The sequence below is a fragment of the Malaclemys terrapin genome, chromosome 17, assembly GCF_027887155.1.
Source record: "Malaclemys terrapin pileata isolate rMalTer1 chromosome 17, rMalTer1.hap1, whole genome shotgun sequence".
NCBI classification, from domain to species: domain Eukaryota; kingdom Metazoa; phylum Chordata; order Testudines; family Emydidae; genus Malaclemys; species Malaclemys terrapin.
This window is the reverse complement of record NC_071521.1, coordinates 24,001,743-24,014,098: the sequence shown is the minus strand read 5'-3', so window position 1 is coordinate 24,014,098 and position 12,356 is coordinate 24,001,743. Positions and strand designations below refer to the sequence as shown.

The 12,356-nt window shown below is 48.2% G+C and overlaps 2 protein-coding genes across 3 annotated transcripts in view; both read left to right on the top strand.

Moving 5' to 3' along the window:
- CCDC183 (coiled-coil domain containing 183) overlaps window positions 1–6,697 on the top strand; it is a 32,963-nt gene extending 26,266 nt beyond the window's left edge. Inside the window, exons 11-14 of the mRNA XM_054007889.1 lie at window positions 136–301; window positions 4,650–4,778; window positions 5,492–5,588; window positions 6,561–6,697. Of these exons, the coding sequence (XP_053863864.1) occupies window positions 136–301; window positions 4,650–4,778; window positions 5,492–5,588; window positions 6,561–6,697 (529 nt within the window). The remainder of the gene's footprint in view (window positions 1–135; window positions 302–4,649; window positions 4,779–5,491; window positions 5,589–6,560) is intronic.
- Window positions 6,698–7,605: 908 nt separating this feature from the next.
- The window catches only part of RABL6 (RAB, member RAS oncogene family like 6), a 132,742-nt gene continuing 127,991 nt past the window's right edge, over window positions 7,606–12,356 (top strand). For both annotated transcript variants that reach the window (XM_054007269.1, XM_054007268.1), the window contains exon 1: window positions 7,606–8,145. In XM_054007269.1, coding sequence (XP_053863244.1) covers window positions 8,016–8,145 — 130 coding nt within the window. In that variant the 5' untranslated portion in view covers window positions 7,606–8,015. The remainder of the gene's footprint in view (window positions 8,146–12,356) is intronic.

The following is a 12,356-nucleotide window of genomic DNA, read 5'->3' as shown; positions in this document are numbered from 1 at the left end:
ACAGCCTCCCTTGGCCCTGTGTGTGTGCGTGTGTGTGTGTATACGCGTGTGTATGTATGTGGGTGTGCCTCTGTGTGCGTGTATGTGCATGTGTGTGTGTATGTGTGTGTGTGTGCATGTGTGTGCATCCTCTAGCTCTAGAAAACTGGCGGAAGAACTGAAGAAGAATTTGGAGGCGGAAGAGGTCCGGCTACACCAAGTGCACACCCAAATGCTGAAGAATCAGGAGCTTCTGCTCAGCTTTGAAAATGGCGTTGACAACCTCCTAATTCGCCTGTGCGGGATCACTGTGCCTGGCCATGTATGTGCCCTAAATACCCTCCCTCCTGCCCTTCCTGTCATCGTGCAGAGCTGGGCTGGGCAGGAGAGGGCTCTCTGCTCCTACCTCTTCAGCATCATGTCATTTGCTTTGGCAGCTTGTAACTAAGCTCACCCCCTAACCCACTACATCATCATCGCCACCTTGTCATTCCCACAGAGGAGCGGTTCTCTCCCTCAGTCGTGGACAGTGTATTGCATGCTCGCTCTCCATGCTGCTACAGCAGCCTTCACAAAGCTGTTGACACTCCTGGTACAGCTCTCAGCATCAGCTTGGTGTGCCCGCCCCTGTGTCTCCTCCGCTTTTCTGGGCTACTAGTGTTCCTCCACTGGGAATGTGCCCTGCACCTGCCTAGCCCAGCATTGCTCTGCTCCCAGACCTGGTTCAGTGTGGGGCCTGTAGACCCCATCACACGCTCAGACACAGCAGATTGCATGCTCTTTCCATTTCCAAAGGCCAGAACTATAGCAGGGTTCAAAAAAGAATTAGCCAAGTTCAGGGGGGAGAGGTCCATCAGTGGCTAATAGCCAGGATGGTCAGGGATGCAACCCCATGCTCTGGGTGCAGGGTTGACAGATTCTTCCTAAAAGTGTGTGTGTGGGTGAGGAGGGCACAGCTGCCCATGCAGCTCTTACCCCAACCTGACTCCGGCTTCAGGCCTGGCCTGACGGTGGGGCCCTGGGGGCCAAAGAGCTGCAGCTGGGTCACGGTAAGATCCGTCTGTGCCGCTGTGGGGAGCTGCAGAGCCTCCATCCGCCTGGAGTGGGGGGCTGGGACACAGGCCAGAAGCTGCACTCGGGCCTCCCCACCCTGGGTAGATGGATGGTCTGCAGCTCCCCACAGCTGCCCAGGCTCCCTGGACACTCTTACCCGGGCTGGGTTTCAGCTGGCTGGGGGACGGGGGCTCGTGGAGAAGAGAAGGGGCAGGGGACCAGGGCCATGGCAAAAAGTGGACGGACCATGGTCTCTTGGCCTCCCCTGTTCTGGTGCCCCAATCTGGGTGTCCCTAGCCTCTGACAGCCAGAAGCTTGGATTGGATGGCAGGGGATGGATCACTTGATGATTGCCTGCCTGTGCAATTCATTCCCTCTGAAGCACCTGGCATTGGCTCAGCCACTGCTCCGTAGCTATTTGTATGTGTACTAGCTCGATGAGAGAATGGGTATGCAAGCAATGCAGACATCACCTAAAAGGGCTCTCTTCCCCACCACTCAAATAGAAGTTCCCCTCCTAAAGATTAATGGGACAGTTCACTCTGCTCAGAGCTCCTGCTTCATGCTGGCTGGCTGCAGACTCAGGCAGACCTCCTTGCATCAGTTTATGTCTGGGTCATATTTTGAAGAGTTTTTTTAGACCCGCAATAAAGGTCTCCCTACGGGATGGGGAGCAGGCAGATACTGGACGCAGCATTGGTATATAATACTCTAAATGCTCTTCATTGATTATAAAACAAACCTTACTCACTCCACATTCACACCCCAAACATACTATACTAGACTCCAAAGGTCAGAATGGTCCCGATGGCCAGTTGAGGTTCCTTCTGATCATAAGATCATAAGATGCGGGGAGCCAGCAAAAACCACATCTATATCCACATGGGACTCTGGATCAATAGACGACTCTGATTTGCAGAAATCAAAGGCACCATTCATAGTCCATTCCATCGCGTCCTCGTTTCTTTGCCTTTGTTTACTAGGCCTTCTACCCACACACAAAGATACTGTATATACTCGTTCATAAGCCGATTTTTTTTAGTAAAAAAGGGAAGCACCAGAGAAGGGGGTCGGCTTATGAATGGGTATAGAGAGGGAGAGGTGGGACACCGCCCCTCCCCCCAACAGAGGGGGCAAGGAGAGGCAGCACAGCCAGCAGACCCAGAAGGGAAGAGGCGGGGCCAGAGTCTCTCCGCGTCTGGCCACACTGCTCTCCCCCCAGCCTCCGAAGCAGCTGCAGCTCCGGGGCTGGCAGGCTGCAGCCGTGCCGCTCAGCCCCACCCCCCAGAGCAGGCTGTGGCCGCACAGCCCGGGCGCCGGAGCACGCTGCGAGCGGGCTGGGACACTGTGCTTACTTAGGTTTACCTCCGTGCCTGCGGACGCTCGAGGTAAACAAACCATCTCGGCCCACCAGTGGCTTATTCTGATAGCCCGGGAGCCAAAGTTTGCTGACCCCTGAATTATAGGGTTGGCTTATGAATGGGTCATAAAAAAATTCCATTTTTACTTATCCATCTTGGGGGAGTCGGCTTATAAATGAACAGGCTTATGATCAAGTATATATATGGTATATTGATATCTATATCATCTAGCTATATATATCTTTGGAATTGTGTGGGTAGAAGGCCTAGTGTGTGTGTGTGTATGTATATATATATATATATATATATATATATATATATATATTAGAGCTGTCAAGTGATTAAAAAATTAATCGCGATTAATCATGAGATTAATCACACTGTTAAACAATAAAAGAATACCATTTATTTAAATATTTGTGGGTGTTTTCTATATTTTCAAATAGATTGATTTCAATTACAACACAGAATACAAAGTACAGTGCGCACTTTATATTTATTTTTGACTACAAGTATTTGCACTGTATAAAAACAAAATAAATAGTATTTTTCAATTCACCTAATACAAGTACTGTAGTGCAATCTCTTTATCATGAAAGTTGAACTTACAAATGGAGAATTATGTAAAAAAAAGCATTAAAAATAAAACAATGTAAAATTTTAGAGCCTGCAAGTCCACTCAGTCCTACTTCTTGTTCAGCCAATCGCTCAGACAAACAAGTTTATTTATATTTTCAGGAGATAATGCTGCCCACTTCTTGTTTACAATGTCACCTGAAAGTGAGAACAGGCATTCTTATGGCACTGTGGTAGCCAGAATCACAAGATATTTACGTGCCAGATGCGCTAAAGATTCATGTGTCCCTTCATCAGAGACTGCTATAACATGAAAGATATGGCAGAATGCAGGTAAAACAGAGCAGGGGACACACAATTCTCCCCCAAGGAGTTCAGTCCCAAATGTAATTAACGCATTATTTTTTTAACAAGCGTCAGCAGCATGGAAGCATATCCTCTAGAATGGTGGCCAAAACATGAAGGGGCATATGATTGTTTAGTATATCTGGCATGTAAATACCTTGCAATGCCAGCTACAAAAGTCCCATGCAAGTGCCTATTCTCACTTTCTGGTGAATAAATAAGAAGTGGGCAGCATTATCTCCCGTAAAAGTAAACAAACTTGTTAGTCTTAGTGATTGGCTGAACAAGAAGTAGTACTGAGTGGACTTGTAGGCTCTGAAGTTTTACATTTTTTTGTTTTTGAGTGCAGTTATGTAACAAAAAACCTACATTTGTAAGTTGCACTCTCAGGACAAAGAGATTGCATAACAGTACTCGTATGAGGTGAATTGAAAAGTACTATTTCTTTTGTTTATCATTTTTACAGGGCAAATATTTGTAATAAAAAATAATATACGCTTTGATTTCAATTACAACACAGAATACAATATATATGAAAATGTAGAAAAACATCCAAAATATTTAATAAATTTCAATTGGTATTCTATTGTTGGTGTGATTAAAACTGCAAGTAATCGTGATTAATTTTTTTAATCATGATTAATTTTTTAGAGTTAATCGCGTAAGTTAACTGCGATTAATCAACAGCCCTAATATATATATCTTTGGAATTGTGTGGGTAGAAGGCCTAGTAAACAAAGGCAAAGAACCGATAGATAGATAGATAGATCCCAACGGTTTCTCTGCAGCAGGAGGGCTCCAGGCCTCCTTTGCTTTCTCTGCAGCTGGGGTTCTGGAGTTCAGTAATGTGGCAGTTGCAGACAGAAGGCACTGCAGCCTCTGCATGGCCATGGACTCTCACTGTACGCAACCATGGCAGAACAAGCTTTCATTTCCCCTCGGAATGAACAGGAGAGGCCAAAGGTCATGGGAGGTTCAGGATCTCCACAGAGCCTAGCGCTGAAGCTGGGTGGCCAAGCTCAGTGTGTGGCTGGAGCTGGGTGGCGAATGCCCCAGTCTCATTGTTTGGGCACAAATCCAACATGCTTTTCAGATGCTAAACACATCCCAGTCGGTGGGGCTGCAGCCATGTGGGGAAAGGCACTTTATAAATGTCCCTCTGCCCAGCACTCGGCCTAGACAGGCAATTCCCCAATTGCCGAGGCCTCTCATCCCATCCTGAACCTCCTGGGTGTTTGTTCCCACTTGCTGGTTCCCTCTGCACCCCAGACACTGGCCCTGGAAGGAATCTCTGGAGGCGGCATCATCTATATCACTTTGTCTCCTTGCCCCTAGGGTGACATTCGCGTGGACACCAGTGACACTTACGACAAGCTGCAGTTCTGTGAGACAAAGCTGCTGCACTTGACAGAGGTCATGACCCACCTTCCATCCTACAACTTCAGCAGGGAGGAGAACAATGAGGTGTGCTATTCCTCCCTGGCAGGCTTGGGGGCCTTCCCCTGAGAGGCTGGGCCCAGGCAGCAGGACAGCTGCATTGCTACTGAAGTCCCCAGGCAGCAGTTCTCCTCTCTCTAAAGCCTGGAGGAGGTCCCAGAACACAGTTGTGCTGATGGGCTGGAGATACCCAAACTTTGCCCAGCTAAAGGGGCTGCACTGGTAACTTGCCAGGAGCTCCCAGGCATATTGCAGCTGCCCTCATCCTTCACTTGTTTCATGTGTGTATAAGTCTCTGCCAAGCAGCATCTGAGCACTGTGCAGTAAAAATAGTGCAAATCAGGGAACTCAAGAAGCAATATCTAGCAACCAGAGACTCCGTGTCCCAGCCATGTGATCCCATTGTGATCCCAGCAGCCTCCAGAGTTTAGTAGTGCTTTACACCCAGGTTAGCTGACCATCCTGGGCTATAGGCTAAAGCTAGTCACACTGAGTACATGCCTCATGCCTTGGATGGGCTTGTACTCCAGTGGCTAGCCTCGCCCACTGCTCGCACCTCTGCGGCTATGCTCCATGTTTAGCATGCTAGCTTGTTCAGAGCTCACATGGGTATGTCTCCATGAGCTGGAAAATTACCTCTTCTTCTTCTGCTGGAAATGTAGACATACCCTGTGTCCATTGCCCCCCTCTTCTCCCCCTCCCCACCTATGCAATATTTAACCTGAAGTGTTTTTTTACAGACCTATGTGAAAGTTAGGAATTTCCTGGAGGAAAGTACAAGGAATGAGCGTCAGAACCTGAAGATTTCTTTTGAGGATGAAGAAGATGCTGTTAGAGGTATGAAGATCTTGGAATTGGGAGAGCACTGAGGACCTGTAGTTAGAATGGAGATCTCAGCCAGCTGCTGGGAAGAGCTTTCAGCAACATTCACAACAGCCTCTCCATCCTCTGTAACTTCAGGGTCCCATCAACTGCATTCCACTGAAGGATCAGACATGGACCCCCATTGGCTAACACAAAATTGGTGCTGGTCTAGAAATCTGCAGTTGCCAGTCACTTCCGTGGCTCACCGAATTTGTGTGTGAAGAGCCACAGCCCTCCCTTTAAGGCCAAGGGTTCTCACTACAGTCTAGGGGATTTCAGGATGGTAGGAGAGTAAGAAATGGACAAATCTTATGGGCTACTCCTCTGAACCCTCCATCAGCAACCTCCAGTCAAGGGTAAATATCTCTCACCTTTTATCTATGTACATCCTCGCCATCAAAAACGAGGAGTCAGGCCTCCAAAGGCATCAGATTGGCTTAAACCTCATGCAATTTTAAAGACTAATTCATGTTGAGGTCTGTTTATTCACCTTCTGCTGTTGGAACCTCAAGTTTTTTAGCTTTATTCTGCAACTACTACAGCTAGAAACTTAGGTTCCTTTAAATGAAAGCTGAGATTTACACATAATCACATGGCTCCAGGAGCTGGAGCGTTATAGAAAACATCATATGAAGTGAGAAATAGCAACACTGCCGTTATTTTAGTGATCTGAGTCCTGACAACTCAGAGTCTGAGGCACTGGGAATGGGATGTAGCTTGCAATGAATGTACTGGCAACTGCACTCTGGGATAGCACCAGATTTCTTCAAGCAGATGTGATTGTGCTGCCCACTGCCGGCTTGAAGCCTACAAAGATGCCATAAGCCCTAATACTAGTGACCTCTGCTGGGGATTTAGCCCCCAGGTGTTACAGCTGAAAAGCAGCAGCAGCTCCAGTGCCACGTGCTTTCCCAGCCTGCTTCACTCGGCTTTGTTCTTTTGCAGATGCCTTTGATTTTGCGGACATTGACCACAGCTACGTGCCCAACCGGGACGAGATCAAAAAGCAGGGTGTGCGCCTGATTGAAACCGTGACCAAGGCTGCCAAGAAGAAGCAGCGAGGAGGCCGGAAAGGCGCCTAAGGTCCATGTCACCATATCCCACCAAAAGCTACTTTATTTCAGACTCAATAAAGCACTTCACTTTCCTCGGCTGGCCTCTTGCTGCCCAGGCCCACTCAGCGCCATGAGAAGCTGTTGTAGGGCGCCAGGGCCAGGCTGGTGAGGGCCCAATCCTGTCAGGTGCTCACCTTTGAAATACAAAAAAACCCAAACAAACCCTCCCCAAGGCAAGCCCACCGCAACCCCAACTCCCACCCACAAGGGAATTCCACAACCCTGCTCCTTTCAACAGCCAGTTATAGTAGCTAGAGAGAGAACCCAGAGAGAGAAGACTGATAACACTGCATGTGACTCAAGCCCTCTCTCACACACCCACGCAGTGCACTTGCATCCTCGTGGGCAGACAGCTGCTGTGTTTGCAACAGTTTTGATCCGTTGTCACTTAAACTGTGGAAGTGGGAACACGGCAGCTTCGGTAGCTGGACACAACCTATTAGCATGAGCTAGCCCAATGTACTGGGATAAGATTGCAAATCTTTAGACCCACTTTAAAAAACCCAGTAGATTCACTTATTTTTCTGACAACTGGAAAATCCATAAAAACCCCCAGGCAGGCCAGTCAGATACTGGCCAGGGCTGGTACTCCCAGGGCTGAGCGCCTGCACCTCCAGGGGCCCGGCCCCCTCGCCCTGCGCGAGCCCAGCCGCCGCGCGCCGCTACCACCTGGGGAACGGGCCCGAGCCACGCGGCGGGGGCGGGGCTGGGTGGGCAGAGCCGGGCAGGATGGTGGGGAGGGGAGGGGCGGGGTGCTGAGTCGGGACAAGGCTGAGTGGGCGGGGCGGGCTCGGGAGCAGGTGTGAGTGAGTTTCACTCTCTTGTCCCGCGCGCGGCTCCGTAGCCGCGCTTTCTGCGTGCGTCCCTCTCTCCTTAAAGCGAAAGGACCAAGATGGCGGCGGCGCGGGGCGCTGAGCGGTATCTCTTATCTCAGCGGCCGGCGGCACCTGCGAGGGCCTGGCGGGGCTGAGCCCGCCCCACAGGAGCCTGGGCAGCGTCGAGACCCGGACACGCCGCTCTCTGCCCGGGGCCGGGCGATGCCGCGTTAACCCGCCCGCCCGGCCGGTCTGTGCGGGGGCAGGCTCGGGGAGCGCCGCCGGGGCGCATTCCTCCCCTGGGGCACAGAGCTGGGTCTGCTTAGGCTCGTCAGCACCGCGATGGCCGCATAAACCGGCCCCCGCCCGCGCGCTGCCCTGCCCGGGGCTGCTGCTGAGCTCCGCCGGGAGGCGCGGTTCCCACGCGCTCGTAGAGGTTCGTGCCCCTGGGAAGGCGGGGGACGAGGAAGATGTTCTCGGCCCTGAAGAAACTCGTGGGCTCGGACCAGGCTCCCGTCCGCGATAAGAACATCCCCGCGGGGCTGCAGTCTATGAACCAGGCTCTGCAGAGGAGGTTTGCCAAGGGAGTCCAGTATAACAGTGAGTAGGCGCTGGAAAGTTTCGGGGTGCAGAAAGACAAGGGTGGGGAATAACCTCTCGGGTTGCAAACGTCCATGTCCTGAGAGCTGTATCATTCCTGCTGTTGTGTGCAGAGGAATGAAACTGTCCCCATATGATACCAGCCCTTTGTTTTGTGTGCTGTTGCTCTCACAAACTGTCCCCGGAACAGTTTGTGGCATTAAATAGTTCCACTAGATGTGGGAGATGGAGTGATAGGAAAGGGAGAGACACCGCTAGTTGAAAGACAGAAAACTCAAATCTGTAATGTTTGTTTTGAAAACTTCCTGTTTTAGGGGCTGGGTGGTTCTGAATGCCTACATCCCCCCACACCTCTACTGGTTTCATTGACAGTTATAGGAGCACACCATTTCCCAAGATTAGTCCATTAAGATGCTAGGAAAATTATTCCTCTCCTCCTCTTCCCCCCCCCCGATATTTGGATGGCCTTTGCTACATCCCAGGAAAATGGTACTTTCCCATCAGGTGTTAATGGCTGTTTGTTCTTAAGTGAATATTGTGGAATTTTGCCATGGTAAAGGTTAGTGAAAGGGCCAAACCTGAGTGGTGCTGCAATGCAGTGCAGCAGGTCACAATGCCTGGAGCAGAGAGCCAGGTCCAGCTCCATGGGACAGGGACTGCTGCTGTGGGGGTGAGAGTGGAGCAGGCTCCGTCTCCAATGCCTAGAGTAGGGAGCTGGGCCCAGCCTTGTGGCACAGGAGCCACCACTATGCAGGCTCCCTCTCCAGTCTCTTCCTCTCCACATCCGGCCTGCAGCCCACCTAACTCTGCCTGTGACCCAGTGGTGGGTTGAGACCCACTTTTGGGAAACGCTGACATCAGGTGATAGCTCTGAAAATAGACACACACCAGCACAGTATTAGCTCATCTGCATGGATCTGTGAAGGTAGCGAAGTCAGAGTGCAGAAGGCTTGAGAGGAGATCAGCAGTGTGGAATTATGTGTCTGATTTGTAAATGTTGGACTTGAATAGTTTTCCATGCATGTGTGTGCAGCTGACATCAGCTGTGTAGTGAGGCTAGCATTAGAAATGTAGAAAGGCTGGTCAGCAGTGCTTCTGAGGGGGTGTATGTGTGTTTCTTATACCAGAGGAAGCATTTGGTTCATATCTCTTAGGTATACTAAGAATAGCGTGTAATTTAGAATGTGTAGAAATTGTGTGGAGCTATATCTATTTTTAAGATTAATACAGCTGTGTCAAAAATGCAAACACTAAAGCCACCAAGCATAGTCCCATTGATTCCTTAGCAAGTACATCCATTTTAACTTTGACACATTGCTAAAAACCTGTGGAAGGGTTTTGTTTGGTGCCTTGACTTGACAGTACTTGTGTTCTGATAGCTTCAGTTCTATCATCAATATTAAAAACAGCACTCTGTCACTGCCTTGGGGGAAGCTTTCCAATTGCCATAGTAACTCTTCTCTCAGTGTTGCTGTTATATAATATTTACAGACAAGACAGACCAGCTTGTGAAAGGGTTTTGGAGGTGGTCCACTAAGGCACGCATGGTGTATTTATTTTTGAATGCCATGGCAGTGTGACCCTTCAAGGCTGGACAGGTCTTGGCATGAGGGGTTATAACTAAGGCTACCTGTGACTTCCAGACATTCTGTGCTTTAGCCTCAGGGGCTGCAGGACTCTGGAGCTGGCAGCCAGCGGGGCCCTGGAAGGGTTCCAGTGACAGGTGACAGACTCCTGAGGGGGCTCTCAGGATTCCGGCAACAGCCTCATGTGGGGTGGGGGGGGGGTGACCCGTTTTCTCTTTGGGCAATATGGTCACCCTGCAGCTCCTAGTCACTGTGGGCGGAGGGGAGCTCCCCCTGCAGCTTCCATTTGCGGTGGGCAGAGGGGGAACCCCACAGCTCCCAGCCACCATGGTGGCAGGGGAAACCATGGAGCTGCAGCAGTAAAAGTCAGACAGGTCACGGCTTCCGTGAATTTTTGTTTATTGCCCGTGACACATCTGTGACTTTTACTAAAAATAACCATAACACAATCTTTAGCCTTAGTTATATCATGAGTTGGATACGGGATAGTAAGGGATGTCTGGCAGAAAGGGTGTCACTGTGGGGAAGACAAGGCTGTAGCTCTTACTTTATTTCACCAATACTCCTTTGTAAGTTAAAAAAAAAAAAATGAAATTCAAGGGGAAAAATGAAAATGCTTTTCATAGCCATTGTATACAAATGGATGTCATACCTTTAACCCCCTTTTTCCCCTACATTTGCACAAATCCAAATTTAAGGTTCGCTGTCATGGCTGTTACAAAAATGGTCACTCACTTTTTTGATGATCCATGCAAAACATGAAACTGAAACCTGTTTCCTTACCACACATTTATTTAGCTCATACACTGACTTGTTGAAGGATTGCTCATAAGAGCTATAGCTAATGGCCTGGCAGCCAGGAATTCCTACATTCTAAATCTGGCTCTGATACTGATTTGTGTGGTTTTGGGTGAGTCATTTCACCTCTTTGTGCCAGTTTCTGTATCTGTGTAAAAAGAACAGGAGTACTTGTGGCTCCTTAGAGACTAACAAATTTATTTCAGCATAAGCTTTCATGGGCTACAGCTCACTTGCATAGAGTGTCAGTGTCACTCTATGCAAGTGAGCTGTAGCCCATGAAAGCTTATGCTGAAATAAATTTGTTAGTCTCTAAGGAGCCACAAGTACTCCTGTTCTTTTTGCGGATACAGACTAACACGGCTGCTACTTTGAAACCGTGTATCTGTGTAGTATATTTAAGAAAAGAAGTGGAAGAAAACCCTCAGGTGGGTAGTTTAACTATATTAAGTGCTGAGTGTTATGCTAATGAATTCTGGACAGCTGGCATCAGTTATAGGAAAAAATGCATTGGAGCACTCTGAGGGAACCCCATCCAGTTCCTGCCAAATAATATAGACCTTTCAAACAGAAGAGAAGAGGTTGGCCTGTTTGTAGGGTATGATTTCGGAAGAGGGCAAGGCCTAATAGCAGCCTTAGCAGCAGCCACTAGTATTCAATGGAGAATCATATTTCAAAATATATTTTCATACTTGTATCTCAATATACGTGTTTTTTCACGTACTCCTCATCCACACTGTGCCTTGTGGACATACCACCATATGTGGCTTTTTAGTATCAGAGAAGAAAATAAGCTATAAGCACTGCCAAACTACAAACTGAAAGTTTACATAAGGTGATGATCGGCTGGGAGAGGAAGAAATGAATGAATGTGGCTGATGGCCTTTCTGGGATTATATGTCTGAGGATTCCCTTGAAACTACCCACTGATAACTGATCAGAGCAAAAGATGTGAGGTAGTTTGAAAGATCCAGCTGTCATATTCTTTCTTGCCTGGAGATGGGAGCCCGCTGTGCTACCTTCCTCAAACTGTTTGACAGAGCAGGCATGTCACAAAACAGAAGGAAGTCTGTGTGTTCCTTTCAGATGACTTTGGACATAAATCAGTATAATACTGACAAACACTTGTGTAGACACTGCCTAAAAATCACCCACTAGTAGGAAATATTGAGGCCAGTGGTTCTGGGAAATCAAATATTCTACTAGTCTTCTGCTTTTCTCCCCTTGAAAGTAGAAAAATGTTCTCATGGATATATTGTATCCTTTTATGAAGTTTTAAAACCTGATTTTCTTTATTGTTATAGATTATTTGTTGCATTGTAGCAACTATGAACACGCCTCAGTTTAACATTCTGGAGGAGCAAGGACAGAGTTGAGTCAGGAACTCCTGATGTCTAATTGTAGTTAGCCACAGACTCAATCTGTGGCCTTGGGCCATTGCCTCTTCCTCAGTTTCTCTATCTGTACTAATGAGTGGAATCTATCCACCTTTTGTAGAGAATGTTAATTATGTGGATAAAAAGTATACTATATACTAAATGACTTGTTACTTTCTTTCCTCACATTTTTCTGTCCCCCACAAATAACTTCTGATGTTTGTTACACAAACCTGTGGGTGTTGCTTTAATTTAAACCACTATTTACTATCAAATTAAAGCTGCAAGCCTACCGTTATCATAAGAGGTAATACGTATGTGTACCTTATTGATGCTCCTCATTTCAAATTTAGGAGTATCCGAAGGGCTGTTGGCCGGGGACAATCAGGTAATCATGAGTGGGCTTGTAGTGAGTGTTGAGTTACTGGTGATGCTGTATGTCATTTTTTTT